The sequence below is a fragment of the Ursus arctos genome, chromosome X (genome assembly GCF_023065955.2).
Source record: "Ursus arctos isolate Adak ecotype North America chromosome X, UrsArc2.0, whole genome shotgun sequence".
NCBI lineage: Eukaryota > Metazoa > Chordata > Mammalia > Carnivora > Ursidae > Ursus > Ursus arctos.
The window spans coordinates 86306626-86324909 of record NC_079873.1 but is presented as its reverse complement, the minus strand read 5'-3'; the positions used below and the strand labels follow the sequence as shown (position 1 = coordinate 86324909).

The 18284-nt window shown below is 47.8% G+C and overlaps 1 protein-coding gene across 8 annotated transcripts in view; it reads left to right on the top strand.

Moving 5' to 3' along the window:
- Nucleotides 1-15335, top strand: part of CHRDL1 (chordin like 1) — a 113855-nt gene extending 98520 nt beyond the window's left edge. For 4 of the 8 annotated variants that reach the window (XM_048213370.2, XM_026478841.4, XM_044392087.3 and 1 more), the window contains exons 9-12: nt 1517-1711; nt 7428-7595; nt 9684-9773; nt 12861-15335. In XM_048213370.2, the coding sequence (XP_048069327.1) occupies nt 1517-1711; nt 7428-7595; nt 9684-9773; nt 12861-12991 (584 nt within the window). In that variant the 3' untranslated portion in view covers nt 12992-15335. Of the gene's footprint in view, nt 1-1516; nt 1727-7427; nt 7596-9683; nt 9774-12860 lie in introns of all 8 variants that reach the window. The other 4 variants (XM_026478840.4, XM_026478837.4, XM_048213369.2 and 1 more) reach the window with 1 other exon arrangement.
- The last annotated feature ends 2949 nt before the right edge of the window (nt 15336-18284 follow it).

Here is an 18284-nt window from a genome sequence, read left to right as displayed (position 1 = left end):
TCTTGTCACATGATTCCATCCACAGCCCTGAGCTCACAGGCCATGTGTCAAGTCCCTGTTCTATCTCCCAGTAAGTTTGGGAGCTTCTCTTGTTTAGGTTCTCGGGTTCTTGGAAATCTTTGCATGGGTTGACCTATTAGAGCGCCTAGGACTCTAGCAGTACTTGCAAAGGATAGGAAAAGGCAGCCAACATCATCCATATTTCCAAATGTGACCCAGTGGACTTGATGAGAAAGAAATAGCCCAATGATTCATCTTTCTGAGGCCATTGTCTTGCGGCCAAATCACTCAGTTCCTAGAAACGCCCCAAGTGGGGCTGTTTCTCCCACCCTAGCCCTGCCTTAAGTGATACAACCCGCCCTAGAGATGTTGTTGATCGGGATGCCGACAGGTCTTCCTGGGTATGATGAGGTGATGGGAATAATGAGAAACACACCCAGTCCCAGTCATGGCTTAAAATCTCCAGAATGTCTCAACACTTTCAAAAAGGGAGAGAACTTCTGCTCAGCCCTCCCCATTTGCAGCCCAGTAGAGTTCTTATCCTGGAGCCTAGCTCCATGCCTTACAGTGGGAGCAGGGTATGTTTTGGTGGGTTTGAATTGGAGGATGTTCCTGTGGCCTCTTCCCTTCAGAGGCCCCTTGGCCTTTAGCTCTTCAGATGCTTGCTCTTGCAAGGAGACTTAGAAAACATGGAGCCTGTGACTTAACTTTCCCCCCAACAAATGTGAGACCACCAAAGGCTATCTGTGAGACAGGTAGTGATTCACTGCTGTAGAATCTCTCCAGCCACTGTGACGTGGAGGCCAGAGGACACTGCCTGAAGATCAGAGGCACGAAAGGCTCTTTCTTTCATGATCCTTTCCCTCTTGATCTCATATTAGCGCCTTCCTTCCCATTCCAGACGGGAGGCTAGTGCCATTAACTCCATACCCATCTGTGTTGGTGGATCAGACTCTCATAGCATGTGATATTCTGGAAGGACTTGCTTCAGGGTCTGGAAATACTGGCCCTTTGGGAAGAGCAATAGTTTCTGCATCTAGCGTCCCTGGGCAGCCAGCGTCCCTGGGAAATTTTCATGCCAAGAAGCCTATCCACTTGGGCCATACAGATCTTTTGTGAAACTGCAGGTATTAACACTAAATTCTACTGGAGGTTCCTTATCAGGTACCCAGGGCAGATGGAACTCTGCTTTCATTCATTGATACATTCCTCCATTTTCAGAAATATTTCTTGACGGCTCACCATGTGCTGGCACTTGTGAGCACCCAGAGGCTGCTGCTGACGGACCTGAATAGTTGCTAATGGTAGAACAGGAACTGAGCTGGTTTTTTGGTTTTGGTGGGGGGGTTGGGTTTTGTTTTTGGTTCCAGAGGCTCCTCTGTCAATGTACATCCAACAGCCATGAAAAGGACGAAGGATGCTTGATGTCTTAAGGGGTTCGGAGCTTGGGTTCTGAGCACACGGGGCCCATTTCAGTTCCCTAGCCTTTAATTTCCAGTCCTATGTTCTCTTCCAGTGTGCGTTTCCAATGGAAAGACCTACTCCCATGGCGAGTCCTGGCACCCGAACCTCCGGGCATTTGGCATTGTGGAGTGTGTGTTGTGCACTTGTAATGTCACCAAGCAAGAGTGTAAGAAAATCCACTGCCCCAGTCGATACCCCTGCAAGTATCCTCAAAAAATAGATGGAAAGTGCTGCAAGGTGTGTCCAGGTAAAAAGGCAAAAGGTGCGTTGGTTGGAAGCCCTGCCTTTGGTTGACTGAGACCCCCACAGAGTCCTTCTCAGTGTTCTTTGAGCATCAGAAGCCTAATCAATCTGCCACAGCATCTTAATGATACCAGTGCTAATAATGAACTTCATTCTCCCCTCTCTTGAAGGGCTGATAAGATGGTTCCTTGGAAGAAACTTACTATTCAGAAATAGACCGGGGGTGTGCCCGTGTCTCCCACACCTTTGGCCCCACGTAGCCCTAAGTGCCAGACTTCAGCCTGGCTTTCCCAAATTACAGAGAAATTGGATTATGAGGATTATCCAGAAGAAGAGTAGCACCTGTCACTGCTGTCACTCTTAAACTCATCAAACACAATCACATCCATGACCCCTTCGAGACAGGTGAGGTAGGGTGGAAGGAGTGTAGGTTCTGGGCCTGAGCGAAGTTGCTGTGTGACCTTGGAAATGTGATGGATCTGTCCTGGCCTTCATCAGCCTCATCTGTACAATGGAAAGCTTGGAGCAATTAATCTCCAAGCTCCCGTCCAACGCTACAATTTTAAAATGATCTTATTGCTCTATTAAAGATAAAACTGAAGCGTATTGGGCAACTGGCCCTGAGTCACACAAATCAATAATAAAACCAAGGTTTGGAATTCAGGTCACTTACAGCCCATTGTCTTTTCCAGGCCAGTAGAAAATAATGAACTGTTAAGAAAAAAAGCAAATGAATTAAATAGTGGCTTTAATGCCTATGAAGTAGATAAAAATATAGTCTGTAGTGTTGGGGTTGACTGCATTGGGCACTGGTAATCAAGCAGTCTAATCTTAGCTCTGCCACTGGTTTCCTGTGTGACCTAGAAAAAGTCACTGCACCTCTCTGAGCTTCAGTTTCCTTCTCTGCAAAACGAGAGGGTTAGAGTGGATAATTTCTTAGGACCTTTCCAGCTCCAACATTCCAGGAGTGAATGAGTGAGTCTGTTCCATGCACATGAATTTATCTATCATTTCTTATGCCTACCAGCAGTTTTATAAACACAGATGAAAAGCCAAAATTTTTTCAAAGTAGGCAGAGAGCTAAGTCCTGTATTCCTTCAGCTGAGGCAACCTCATGATCAGCAGGCAACCACGAACTTAGCCAACGTGTATTTTTTTGAGCATCTTCGTGTGGGTCAGTCCTTGCCCGACTTGTCTGCACAATGGAATCCCCCGGGAAAGCTTCTAAAACTACCTGTGTTCCATCCCCAGCAATTATGATCTCATTGATTTCAGGTGTGGCCTGGGCGGCAGACCTTTTAAAAGATCCCCAGGTGATACTAATGTGCGAACAGGTTTGGGAAGCCCTGCTGTGGGCCCAGGGTGGTGTATGGCCTTCCTACTCAAAGTGCGGTGTGTGCACCAGAAGCACCTGGAAGCTAGTAAGAAATGCAAATTCTCAGGCCCCACCCCAAACCAGCTGCACCAGAGTTCACATTTTGCCAAGATCCCCCAGTTGATTCCCATGCACGTTAAAGTATGAGAACCATTTATTTAAGGCACAAACAAAAGTTTTCTCAGTGTAATGACCCTCGTCTTCCGGAGTCAACAGTGGGCAGGATGTGGACAGGAAAGACAGGACCTATCTGATCTGGAGTCGAGAATTGGGGCATTAAAATTGATGAGGAACCATACTCATTAGGGGTAGGGAAGGAGCATATTCTGGGCACGAGACGGACATGAGGGCCACCCAAGCCGCAGTAACCTATGACGACTTCCACGTGTGTGATCTCACTGGATCCTCAAACCCTTTAGTGTCACTTCAGCGTAATTCCACCAACAGAGTTTTCTCTTTGGTCAAGGGTGGAATGCCTACAGTCATAGAAGTAAGACAACATGATAATTTCAGACAAAAACTAATCATTATCTAAACTACCCCAGGGAAGGTAAATCCTCCCCACTATATAATATTCCAATTTTGATCTCGACCCTTCAGACCAAATCCTGTTTCATTGTATGCTTAGGTCTTTAGTGATGCAGGTGATTCAAATAAGAAGTGAACACATCAATTGAACACAGAACAAGAATGGTTAAATAGATCATGGTATAGCCGGACCATGTCATATAATACGGCCAGCAAGATTTAATGGCATGGAAACATGTTTGTGATGGATCTGTTAAGTACAAAGAGCACGCTACAGAACAACATTATGATTCCACTCATGTTAAAAAAGAAAGTGTTTATAATACACTTAAGCCGAAACAAAAGGCTGGAAGGGCATTCGGCAGACGTTTAACGGTGGCTATCTTTGGAAGATTGAACCATATGTAGTTCTCATTTTCTCCTTTTGATTTATCTGCATTATTCAAATTTTCAACAATGTGTATTACTTTTGTAATTAGAAGAACAAGTTCTTATTTAAAGGACTGCCCTCCAGATCCCAACTGGCAAGAGGCTGAAAAGCCTGATGGACCAAACCTGTCTCTCTGGAAGAGCTGCTTTGCCACCCTCCTTAGGGGTGTGGGGATAGATACAGGACTTACGGAGCAGCATGGCAGGAGAGAGTTCCTGTCCCCTTCTGTGTACCTGTCTCTCAGCGAGCCAGACAGGGGTGTGTGCAAATTGAGTGACACCGGATAGTCACATCACCTCACGACAGTCACTAGCCACAGACGCCGGTGCGCCTGCTCCAGCTACTCAGAAACCCTAGTGCGGCGGGGAACATGTTCTCACTCATGCATTCCTTCTGGAAATACGTATGACGTGCCTACTGTCTGCAAAACACTGTTACCAGCACTGAGACAGAAAGACGCACAAGCCAGACGAAGGCCATTTACCAGCGTGGTCCTTACATCCTAGCGGAGAGGAAAGAAGAGGAACACAAACAACGAGGGGATTTTAGGTTGCGGTGGTACTGCGAAGAAAGACCAAGCAGGATCAGGGGACAGTGAAGCGGGGGAAGGTGGGCACTTTCAAAAGAGTGGCCAGGGGAGACTTCTGTGAAGAACTGATATTTGAGTAGGGTCCTGAGCAAGAGCAGGAGCAAGGAAGGGGAAGATCACGACAACATCAGCCTGTTAGAAAACACACGCCAGAGAAAAAGGGACAACGAGTGAGGAGGGAAGAAGATGGATGGAAAAAAGAACAGTAAATTCAGTTATTTGTGTTGAGAGGGGAAGAGAGAGAACTAGAATTCACTGATGATCCCGCCAAAAGTTTCATTCTAACAAATGATGGGAGGCTCGTCCAGTCACAAGTGAGGGCCAAAATAACGGATGGGAGTTTTCTCTCTCTCTCTCTTGCCCTTGCTCTGGTAGAGGCTGGCCTGGCCTTGTGCACCAGTGGCCACCTACAGGGTTGCGTAGGACTTCCATTTCCTGAAGGCTCCCCAACTCCTCCCGCCCTCACCGCACTGCCCCGATATCTGGAATTCCCATGATCACGCTCTTTTTGGTTTACAGCAGAAAACGCCTCTGCTGAGACTCAGAAGTTATCTGGGCGGGGATAATATGTCGCCGGTCATCTCCACTTCTGTAAAGAAATGCTTTCTCAATTTCTTAGTTCTGGAGAGCTCAGGATACGAGCATTCGCAAGGGAAGTGAAAATGGCTGGAAATGACTTGAAGCACAGCAGGCTTCCTTGGCAGGAAATGAAATGAGGTGAACCTGGAGCCGTCAGAAGATGAGAAAGCACCTTGAGGTGGAGGGTGTGGGATGAGGAGGATGTTGCCCAACGGTTAGCTTGAAAGACACACTTTGCTTACTCTTAATATTTTCAAACACCAACCAGGGTTGAGTCACTGATGGATTTTGTTGTTCGTAGAGCCCTTCTGCTGAGTAAATTAAACTCTTGGTGCAGAGGGGGGGCGTGCAAAATGACCCTTCAGAACGCCGGGAGAACTTTTAACACATCACAGGTGCTTACAGTGCCATCATGGAGATCACGTGGCAGTTCTAGCTAGTACTGGTGCAAAAAAATTTTTTTAAGGTTTTATTTATTTATTTGAGAGACAGAGAGAGACAGCATGAGCAGGGGAGGGAGTAGAGGGAGAGGGACAAGCAGACTCTGTGCTTGAGCGCGGAGCCCAACGCGGGCCTCAATCTCACGATCCTGAGATCGTGACGTGAGCCAAAATCAGGAGTCGGATGCTTAACCCACTGAGCTACCCAGGCATCCCTGGTACAAAAAGTTAAACAACTGAGCTCAGCTCTCATTCTAAAGGTGATAAAGACATAGAAATCCCTGTATACCCAAAGACCCATTTCTCCCACTTGAAAAATGCTAGCACACATCCCTTAATTACTAACATATCATCCAAAAAGACTGGCCCACTGAGCAATTAAATAACTACAAAGGACAACAGGAGGAAGGAAGCTTAGTTCTGGGAGGACCTGCAAACTCAGAAGTCCAACCTGGAATCATCAAGAGAAGACGGGTTTGGTCCTTACACTGCCAAAATGCTGGTGGGTGTGGGAAAGCTAATCAGGTCAGCAAGAGACGCACGAGAGCAATTTGATTCCAACCTCTGGTCCACATGCATCCAACTGGCTAACAGCAAGTCTCCCTAATTGGAGTCACAGATCCAAGGCACCCGGCCCTCGGTGCTTTCATGAGATAATCTTACAGAAGACTTCTGCACATACTCCAAGTTTTCGGGGTGTCCATGGCTTCTCTTTGCTGTTCCTGATTTGAGTGTACACTTTAAAGACACAGCTGAAGAAGGTGCTGATCACGAAGCCAGCAAGGAAACTTAACTCACGGATAACGAACTAGGAAGGAAACTTCTTTTTTGTTTTTTGGGGTTTTTTTTTTGTTTTTTGGATTTTTGGTTTTGTTTTATTTTGTTTTGTTTTGTTTTTGGGGTTTTGGTTTTTGTTTTGTTTTGTTTTGTTCTTTGGGTTTTTTTGGTTGGGGGCTGAGGAAAGAGGAGGGCGGAGCGGAATGGGAAGTATGAGGGGGCTGGTATCTTTCTGCCTGGAAGCTGAAATCCAACAGTTTAGTTTATACACTAAATGATCCATAGTTGAGGGATTTGACCAGTTTTTGTGTGTGTGTGTGTGTCTCCCAACCATTCATTTGGCATAGCGCACATATGACTAATCTGACATCTAGGTTTTGGCACTGGTGTTGATCCGGTATTATCGTTCCCCTTACAAACAAATCAAAGAGCGTTCAGAAATGTCAAGCCAATTTGGATAGATCCTTTGGGCAAGTATATGCACTTGAGTGAGTGTCATAAATGTTTTCTAAGTATACCTAAGTGATGTCAGGGAAGTTAACCGAGACACTCTGTCAGCCCATTTCCTGGGTCTCTGTTGGTAACACTGAGCTAAGCAGACCATGATCCGGACCCAGAATGAAAAATCCTATATACCCTGAAATGCCTCAGAGATTTGTACCTGGCCACATTCTTCATCCTCATGAAGGTCCACTCCTCTGTGGTGGTGGGTGGATCCGGTTTGCTTGGTGGGTCAGTGTTCTGCAGAGCTACGGATTCTGTCACGATGTGGACTTCAATGAAAGGTCATGTGTCCCTTTGTGATTTGGTGGCTGTTACAGGGTAGCCTAAACTGAGCCAAGGAACTATGGGTGGGATTTCTGTCTCCATGAGAATGTTCTCGTTGACTGTCCATGTTTGATGAGTGCAGGGTGTTATGAACAACGAGATACCTGAATGCCTAGAAGTTCACTTCTGGTTTTGGAAAGCCATCGCAAACCTCTGCTTGCTTCCTGATTCCAGAAGAACTTCCAGGCCAAAACTTTGACAACAAGAGCTACTTTTGTGGAGAAGAAACGATGCCTGTGTATGAGTCTGTGTTCATGGAGGATGGGGAGACCACCAGAAAAATAGCCCTGGAGACAGAGAGACCACCTCAGGTAGAGGTCCACGTTTGGACCATTCGAAAGGGTGAGCAAGACAATATTAATTCCTTATTATTTTTTTGTAAGAGGTGGGGGAATGGGGTTGGAGGGGAAAACTCACCTTAATTTTGCTTCAACCTATTCCTCTGTTTGGCTCAGTTCTCCTGATTGCTCAGAAACATGACTAACACATCTGTGATTATGACCTTTAACTTCAACCATGACCTGTCCAAAAAGTTAAGTATTGACCCTTGGGGTTTGTTGTCTTTCTCACACCAACAAAGGCTGGAGGAGTGCTTCTCCACCCTGGCTACACATTAGAATCTTCTGGGAGAGGTTTTTGTAAATACCAAATGCTTGGGCCCTACCCTCAGAGATGGCAGTGGCTCGGCCAGGAATGAGGCCTTGGCATAAGCATTTGTTCTGAAGGCTCCACAGGTGATTCTAATGTGCAGCTAATGTCTCGACCGACCAGACCATGGCCTACCATTCTTTCCACCACGAAGCTCAACCAACATGAAAATCCATTTGTGTGGTGCGAAGCTATGTCTCTCAAATCATGCTGTGTACTCGGGTGAGACACATTGAAAACATCATCCCCGTCCTCAGGAAGATTTGGAGTCTCACCGAAGGGACAATCCCAGTCATTACAGCCATCCGGTTCCTTTTCTGGTCCCTCACCCTGACTGTCATAGCAAGCTGCGTCGTGTTCCCTGTGGTCCTATAGCTGCTAGAGCCAACCCGCGGGTGCGAGGCTAGTGTTGGTCTAGTCTGGTCAACTTTTCTAGCAATCCAAGTGAAGACGTAAGACCTCAGTTGGGAAATAATGCACATCCTTTTTCTGCTGGCTCCTGCCTAAGGCTCGAGGGCGCTCAGACCTTGTTCTGCTTCGGCATCGTACAAGGAGCTGGTTTACAACACAGCTACCCGGCCCCGTCTAAGAGATGGGGATTCGGTAGGCCTTAGGTGGCACCTCAATGTGTCCCAAACAGCCGGTGATTCTAATTCGGGTGGCACTTGGACCGTACTTTAAGAAACAACTGCTCGAATGTGAGTGGGGCTTCTTCCTCTCCCTTTTCCCAGCCTTCCTTGCCTGAAAGAGTGAGTTCCTCCCCACCCCTGAAAAACAATATGCTAGAACACACATGTTTCTCATCCATGTTTATTTTTGCGCTATACCTAGGAATGTTGGTTTCCCGCCTCTAACTCCCTAGCTCCTCTGGAACTGGTCACCTAGGACTAAAGCCCTGTTCTGTTGGCTTCCCTAGCAGCGGACCCACTATTTTCTGCTCCACACCTCTCCCTCCCTAGAGGCATGTGGATGTTTTTCAGCTTGCTGGTGTAGATCTCAGTGACCTCTTGTTTAGTGCTGGGCGGCCAAGGGCTGTGCTTGGTGAGCAGAGAAACACCCAGGCTACAATTACATGGTCCTCTCTAGACCCCCTGAGGATTAAGTAGGCTGGTAACTTGTTGCTCCTTAACTGCAAGGCCGTTTATAGTTTGGGTGTTATTCCGATAAACACTTATCAGGCAAAGTTGAGACTGTGAGTACCTGCTCCCCACCCCCCACCCCCGTTTTGAATTTCCCCATTTTCTGTAAGGGAAAGCTAAAGGAGCTGTGAATATTTCCCAAAGGAAAATATACTTTTCAGTGAGTTCAGGAACAGGGATGTCTTCTCCGTTTACACAAACAACCTGTCTACAGTCCCACTGCTGGCTCTCCCTGCTTGGCCAGAAGGGCAGCCCAGTGGTTTGGCAGGGACAAATAATCTACCTGGACTCAGGGGCAAGGGCAGACTTTCCAATACCGTCTTTGGCGGTAGAAGCTCCCACCAGCACCCATGCTTGATTCCATGTGGCTTTCCCTAGGAGGGGGTCCCATGGTCAGCAACACTATCTTCCATATCTCTATCCTCTGGAGAACCAAGGGGAGGCCAGTGAGCCAAGGAGACAGATGGAGTCAATTATAACCCTTGAGCCATCCAAGTTCCTGGTTAAGCACATTACACAGCCCAGCTCAATACTCCTAAGCCCCTGTAATGAGATGATATGCTCAACCCAAGCAGAAAAAGGGGGTGGTGGTTCCAGATAGAGAGGGCCTGACCACCTGCCCCACTTTCTCACTTGGCCCCAGGCATCCTCCAGCACTTCCATATTGAGAAGATCTCCAAAAGAATGTTTGAGGAACTCCATCACTTCAAGCTGGTGACCAGGACGACCCTGAGTAAGTGGGACCTGTCTTTCTTTACTCCTCCCTGGAAAACACCTCTGGGCTTCAATGTAGCAGAGCCCCCCAGGAAAGTCCCTTTGCATTTTCGGTGAATGTCAGCAGGGCTCAGTGTCAATGTCAGAGGATGTTCTGTCTCTTCTCTGGGGGGCCTTAGCAGCGGAGGGGGTGTCTGAACATGAACTGAAAAGCTTGGACCGGGTGAAGACAAATCCTGATGTGGTCTGAGCAGAAGCTACCTCGAGTCAAGATTTCCTGACTATCTTTAATGAGCACTGCTAATCCCAGAGTCTCCAGAGAGTCAGAGAAAGCTCACAGGATTCTGGGGCTGGTTGGTACGTTTGTGGAGACGTCCCATCCAGAAGGATAAGTCCTCTGGTGGTGGGGACAAGAGACAGAGAGAAAGGGAATGCATCCCAATTCAGCAAAGCTCTGTTTGACTCTTTGGAACTGCCTGCCCCTAAGTGGTCCTGTTTCTTTAAAAGCATCCAGGCACTCCCTCAGACATACCTGCAACTCTCCCTCTTTCTCTGCAGGCTGGAGCCTAAGGACTAGATACTGCTAGGCACTAGGGCTGGGGTAGGGGGGGGAGAGCAATTCTGAAGGAATAAAAGGCCCAGAATTTCTATCCACAGGGAATACCAATGGGCAAGACAGAACATGAAAATGTCTTCTCAATGAATCAATGTAGTTCCGAAGAGTTAAATACTTAAGTACTCGGGGGAAATCTGCAAGGAACAATGAGACAAGAGCCAGGTGGGCTTAGTCAAGGAAGGCTTCGGGGAGGAGGTGTGTTTTGAAAGAGAAGGGTGTGATGGGGCAGCAGGTCAGGAAATCCATTCAGAGAGAGGGTGCAGCCTAAGAGAAGACTCAGACAGGAGCGAACAAGAAATGTGGGGGTGGGCAGCCCTGGAAGAAGCCAGGGAGAGGTTCATGGAGAAGGCAAGTGGCGTGGGTGGTTGCTGCAGACTCACAAACGGCCTAGCGAGATGAAAACGGTGCTTCGGAAAGATGACTCTTGGCTTTCGGATGGATTTATTACCTACCCACTTTGATGAAGCCATGTTCCAAAGAGCCCAGTATGCCCTGCTGAGAAGTTGGACTTGCTTTCCAGACCTGAGAACCCCAGGGGGAGGGTTTTAAGCAAGTGCACGATGCATGCAGATCTGTTTTCTTAGAATGTAGTGCCCGCTGTGTGGAGTGAAAAGCGAACTCTCAGCGGTAAGTAGCTGGTGGTCCTCTGAATTAGGAAGCTCTTATACCATAAAACAACAATAGCAACAACAAACAACTCTTAAACTGTATTAGGTTGGTCAGACAGGGAAGGAGAGGTCACTGTGAGGGACATCTCTGAGCTTAAACCATCAGGATCGCTACAAAGAGAGGAGTTTGGAATGACTCCAACAGTAACAACTTTATAGACCCGGTGAATAGTGTTAATTTGCTAACGGGAAACTGGAGAATAAGCAGGTACTGAGGGAAAATGCTTTTCACTCAGACATGTTTAGATGAAGATACTTAAAGGCTATCTGAGCAGAGTTTATCCTATGGGCAGCTGGAAATAGGATTGCTGAGATCACTTGTTTATTCTGTAGGTGAGTGACAGACGATAAACTGAACAGGAGAGAGAATACAGATGGAGGGGTTGGGGGTCCTTACGTGTGAGTAAGGAATAAAGGGGACAGGGTCTAGGATCCAGTACCAATGATGTGACTTTTGAAATTACCAATTAATTTCGAAGAACACCTTTTTCCCCCCCTACCATGAGGAAGGCACTGCTCTGGGCTCTGGGGGACTTGAAAGGTGATTGAAACAAACTCTCTGTCCATAACAGGATTTGGGGTGTATAACGGAAGTAGATGGTGTGTGTCTCCAGCTGTGTGCAGCTGAAGGAAGTGGGGACTGAAATGATCCTGCAGGGACATCTGGGGAAAAAGAAAAACAAGCCTGACCCTTTCTATCATGTGGCCATCAGATCCTGGCACACAGCAGGGTTTCGGGGGAAGCCGGTTCCTTGCCCGACCCTTCTCTCCTATCCCGCTGAGTTGGAGAGAACAGAGAAAAGTGAAGGATCCAAGGGAGAAAGGGAGCAGAGACATCGAGTCCGTAAGGAAAGAGGGTCATGATCTCCTGTGGCCAGGGAAAGAAAAGAGGTTGAAAATAGGTTCTGGATGAAGAGGAGATTGCTGACCTTGGACTAGGAGTTCCCCAGGTTGTAACGCCACGAGAGCAGGAATCTAAATACCAAAGAGGATATCCAGGTGGGCAGTGTGTTACGAAGATTATTTGCCATGGCAAGGTGACAGCAGGAGAAGGAAGATCTTGCCATTCGAGGATCGGGAAAGTCAGAGAAGGGACGGGTCCAGAAGAGGGATGACCTAGAGTGGTTACCAGTGCTCAGCACAGGGTGTGAACTCAAAAATGTTTGCTCAGCTAGCATGACGGAGTGGGGAAGAGGCAAGATGGTCAGGACATGCTGGGAGTACAGGCACGTCGGTGGAAGGAGAGGAGAAAACAGGGAATGGGAGGGATAGCCACAGGAGGGGATTGAGGGGTGCTAAAGGGTGTGTAAAGACAGCATGTGAGCATAGGAGAAAACAGAGGTGGACAGTTGTTAGCAAAGGGTGGCGTGAATAGAGAAAAGAGCAGTAAATAATCAAGTCCCCTAAAGCAGTATCTGGCCCCCCAAAATTAAGCAAAGCCCTAGGAACGCACAGGTACTGCTTTATTTGACCTGGTGCCCAGTGAGCCACTAAATAGCTCACAACCTGATAGTGGGGCATTTCGCACACGCTGCACATACTGCAAAAAGTCCAAGAATAATACCTAGGTCTGACTCTTGAGGCAGTTATGTATTATTCTTGGGATTCTTACAAATCCTGCATGTTGAAATGAACACTCTGTGACCCGTTTTCCATATCTGTCCCCAGAAACGTGTTTGGGGTGGGCCATTCTGCTGAAACCACCTGACGTTTATAGTCCGACCCCCCCGGGCGAGCGAGTGGGTAAGGATCGGGTAGATTGGTTACACTCCTAATTGGCTCTGCCCTCTTATATGTCTGGGCCACTCTGTTTGCTTTGTAGGCCAGTGGAAGATATTCACGGAAGGAGAAGCTCAGATCAGCCAGATGTGTTCAAGTCGTGTGTGCAGAACAGAGCTTGAAGATTTGGTCAAGGTTTTGTACCTGGAGAGGTCTGAAAAAGGCCACTGTTAGACAAGACAGACAGTATTGGAGAGGGTAAAGCAAGAAAACTCAAACTGCAGCTGGACTGCGGGCTGATTTTGCTTAAGTCAACAGTGCCCTAAAACCCCAAACTCAAATGCAGTTCATTATTCACGCCATGCACAGCATAACTTGCTCCTTTATGTGGAGTGGTGTGTCAGTCCTTAAACATCTCCTGCAAAGAGACTAGAAGAGTCTTAAGTTATTTGTGGGAGGAAGAGGGATGGAACACCACAGCACTGCTTTAGTTTCTGGGAGAATCACATTTCTTTACAGGTTAAAGAGTAAACAAAACCCTAGGGCTTCTATCTAGAAAGTTATTGCCACGAAAGAAAAGAGACAAGAATTTGCTTAGTAGGAGTTGTGTAGTACAGAGAAGATATGTGTATGAAATTATACTCTTCGAATTTTAGGATGTCTTGTGTTTTTAAGAAAAAATTAACTCCCCATCCTCGTCCACAGAGAGACACGTGCATGAGTGTGTGGGTGCGCACGTGCGTGCACGTGCGTGGGCACACACGCACACGCGCGCAGACTTACACACGCACATGCGCGCAGACTTAACTGCCACCTTTCTTCTGAGGCAAAGCCAGCATAGACTCTCCCCTCCTTTCCATCACCTGGCTCCCAAGTAGCTTTGAAGTTGTGGGTACCCAGGAGGATAAAGAAGAGCTTGTGAGCAGAAAGCTCTGCCCTCAGGTCAGTGGTGTGGTTGCTGAAGTCACCAACTATGGTGGCGGGGTGAAGAATAAGAACACCGTTGCATGGCCACCCTCACGCTGAAGCTGTAAATAACTTCTCCCTAGTGATACCACTTCTCTTTTCTCCCTGAGCCCGTGGGGCCCCCGTAAAGAAGTTAGAACTGGGTAAAATCTTCAGAAACTGAATCTACAGAAGACAAAATAATTGTTGAAGAAAATGGTGGATGGAAGTCAACAAGGCAACCTTGTGTGTTTTCAAGTCAATAGAAGTCACCGACGAACAGCTCAATACTCACTAATTTTCTTGATGCCAGAGTTCCGTAGTCCAAAAATTTAGGTTAAATGATTACATTCCAGAAGTTCCTTAAAAAGGCAGTTTTCCTTCTTCTCCAATTACAGGAGTTCATTTTGACTTTGCGAAGGGACTCAGTCCCCGCAAGCTTCTGAAGGTTGGCCCTTCAGTTAGGAGAATTATTGCTCATTTGGGAAAGTAGACATTCTGATAAGGATCTTTGTTCTAAACCTTCCTACCATTCTCATTTCATCCACCAAGTGGGGATTTGAGTCATGAATCCTAGAGAAGTCTGCTCAGAAAAATGTCTCTTCACAGCTCCATACCAGAATGGAACTTATCCATTCTGAGACCTGGCTTTAGACATCATCTTTGTGGCAAAACTATAAATTCTCCACAAGGATCTCAAGCCTGCCTTCTAGACTCATCCCTTCTGAGGGGCATGAATGAACTCTAATGACTACTCAGAAGTATCAAGGACACAAACGTCCCGTATTTCCCCCTCCGTGACCATGGGAGAGAGGAACATTGTTTTCCCTACAGTAGATGACACCAGTAGGGAAAAATGTAAAAATCTTTATGGCAACCTGGCACAGTGGAGTCTGTTCTCCTCAAAGAGATACAGGGGCACCTTGTGGCCAGGCCCTCATGGGACAAGCCGCCTACCAATCCTTCACACATACTCTCCACGGGAAAGGGAGGGAGGGCATCCAGGGCCGAGAGGCCGGAGAGCAGTACTGGGGACGAGCCTGCTAAGGAGCTGTTGCCTCCCTCCCAGAGGCGGCAGTATTTCCATAGTGTGGAAACAAGTGACTGGATCCCGAAGCCAAGCGGTGGTTTCCCCTTCTGGATGACTCACGCCAAAGCCTTCCCACCCAGGTGTTCTCTGAAAGCTCAACCGTAAGGGAACACCCAGAGAGCTTCCCTAGATAGACTTCTGCCCCCAGGTGCTGGGACACCTTTCCGAAGTGCTGTGTGAAGCAGGAGCTGGGGAGCTGTGCCAGGCCAACGTAGAAAGCTTCCAGCGTTCGGTGTGGTGTGGGCAGTAGGGCATAGGGAGAAGAGGCCGAGCCACCTGTAGTTAGGAGAGGAATGGATGTGGTTCTTCTTGTGTATTTATTTGTATCATAAACACTTGGAACAACAGAGACCATAAGCACCATTTAGCGGTCGTAGCCGTTTTGTAGTTAGCTCGTGTAAACAAGTAAGAGGAAACGTAATGTAACAGTATTAGCCTTTTTGTTCTTCTCACAGGACATGTACCTAAATAGGGTACTTATTTATGTAGTCGCTGTATTTCTGAATTTTTAAATTAATAAAAGAAGTTAATTCTGAAAAATCACCTGCAGGAATGCTGCGTGAGTGACTGAGTCTCTGGTCCGTGCTGACCTTGGAGCGGGGAGCGGGCGATGGGTGGGCTTGGCTGTTTCACACTCCGCTCAACGCCCCCTCTCTCCCCCTGTGGCGTCGTCGCTAAGAGTGGGGACTCTGCAGTCAGAGTGCCCGCGTTTTTAATCCCAGCTCTGCACTGCCCAGCTGTGTCGGTCTCCCCATCTACAAAACGGGGATCATTATGGTACTATTATTGCCTTTTGCCTGCCTGCGATCCTGCGGTGAGACGTAATTTAGCCAGCGCCCGTCCAGGGATCAGTGAATGCTCCCTTTATGACCATGGATGTTCAAGAAGGGCATGGCCAAGACACTGAAGAGATAGGGGACAGAAGGCCACCGCCTTGGGTTTCAGGAGGGCCTCAATTTCAGTCTGCTGCTCTGTGGCAGAATTGTACAGGGAACAGGGTGAGAGTTTTGCCACATGTGTTGATCCAAACCGAGTGGCTGCAAACCCCCAAGACCAGTTAGATGTGTGCTATCGCAAAAGCCAAGAGAGCCGAAGTGTCAGATAATATAGGGACGTAAAAGCATGCACCGGGGTGAGCAGCACAGAAGTCCTTGGTGGTGACGTGTTGGGGGAGTGATGAGAGCAGAAGCCAGAAGTGAGTGTGAAGATGAGGAACTGGAGACAGAAGTAAGAGTCCCTTTTTGGAGAAGCTTCATTACAGAGAGATTACATGAAGGAAGTAGCTGGAGGAGGATATGGGGTCAAAGGAAAGTTTTAGGTTTTTTTTTCTTTTTTTTTTCTTTTTTTTTGGTTTTTAAAGATTTATGTGTTTTTATTTCAGAGAGAGACAGAGAGAGAGAGTGCGCAAGCAGGGGGAGGGGCAGAGGGAGAGGGTAAGGAGACTCCCTGCTAAGCATGGAGCCCAGGGCAGGGCTCAAACCCACAACCCTGAGATCAGGACCTGAGAGGAAACTGAGAGTCCCATGCTTAACCGACTGAGCCACCCAGGCACCCCTGGAAAGTTTTTGTTTTAAATATGGGAGATACTTGGCCATGTCTGAGTACTGAAGGGAGAGACCCCACAGAAAGGAAAAGATTGAAGGTAATGGGGAAAGGAGTGTTATCCTGGCCTGGGAGGTGCATGAGAAGCCGTTCCCCATGCCGAGCCTTGAAACTTACAATCCTTGACCCACAAACCTGGCCTGAATTTTGGCCTCTGGTTGCCCACCCCTTACTGTGCGTTGGCTGTACCTATTTCCCCTCATATCTGTTAGCTTGCCCCACCCCACCCTTACAAAACCCAGCAAACTCTCCTCCGGAACGGTGGGCTCTAAATCCCCACATTACTTCACCTCCGGTGGGGGAACCACATATAACTCAAACCAGACACTCTGGCTCCCTCTGGCACTCTTCCCTTGCCCCGATCACCCACATCCAAATTTCACTGAGTTCTAGCAATTTCGTCTCCTAGGTGTGGCCTGTGTTTATTGGTGATTGCCCTTCTCTCCTCCTGCAGGATCTTTTCCTCTCTGCAGTCTCCACCCCCGGGGGTGATTCCCAGGAAGTCCCAGAGGTCATTTCATGTGGGCCACCCACTGCTTCCATCACCACACGTCTTCTGACACTCCCCACCACTGCCCGCTGGTGGGGGCTCCTTCTGCAGGCCTAGAGGTGCCAGCAGGGTGGCGGTGGTGCTCTGTAAGCTTCAGTCTTCCCCAGTGGGACCTTATCCTGTGCACAAGCAGAGAGAATGCCCCCTCCTTCCCCACCTGTGATGTTATATGTTGCCACCTTCCGTGCAAACCAGTTTAACACATAGTTCTTGAGCGTGTATTATGGGGTCTTCTGGTGCCTCAGAGCCTCCTGGATTTTTGCACAGAAACGAATCCTTCAAGTCCCATTTCCAGCCCTTTTGTTGCCAGGACGCAGAGGCTGTGCTGAGTATAAGCCTCTAAGATAGAGATGAGACTGTCCTCCTAATCCCTCTTCCTTATGGTTCCCCTGTGCGGCCTCCGTGCCCCACTGAATCCCTCATGCAGACTGACTTCAAGGGGCCCGCCCCTCCGGCCAGCCAAACAAGCTCAGATACCTCTGAAACCTCTCCGTGGGAGGCAGGAGCCCTTCAATGCAGAGCGCCGGCGACAGCACACAGTCTCCCGAATAGTTCACACGCATTTACAACGTTGCACCTTTGTATATGCTCTTCCCACTGCTAGAATGTTCTTCCCTCTCCTTTTCCCAGCGGACTCCTACTCATCCTTCAAGACCCAGTCGAAATGTCACCTCCTCTGTGGAGACTTACCTGCTTCCTTCCTAGTTTGCTACCATTTATCCTTTCTTCCTATTTACTGTATCCTCCTGCCATGCCAATTCCGTTCTCCTGGAACTTAGTACTTAGTATAAAGTCCTTAGTACCAAGAAGTACTAACAAGAACTTAGTACCTAGAAGTCCTTAGTACTTCTGTTCCTTTGCACCCAGCTCCCTCTGCCTGGAATATTCATCCCCTGATGTGTCGAGTTAGCGAAGACCTACTCATGTTTTAAGACTCCCATTGCTCACCTCAGACCTTGTCCACCTCTTTCAGGCACAGTTAGTTGTGCCCTCCTCCGTGCTCTTATGAAATAACAACGAAAGCACTGTTGACATGCATGTTTTCTTAGTTAATCCTCAACCACCGCCCCGTGTGGTAGGTCCCATTATTGGCCCTAGTTTAGAGATGAGGATATTAAGAGCACTCACCTTTTCTGTGCCATTACAGTGGACCCTTTAATAACTTGGGGGTTGCAGGTGCCAACCCCCCGCTACAGTCAAAAATTTGCATATAACTTTTGAACTCCCCCAAAACTTAACCACTAAGAGCCTACTGTTGACCAGAAGCCTTGCCGATAACATAGGATATACTGGATTCTTAACAATAAAGTAAGCTAGAGAAAAGGACATGTTACTAAGAG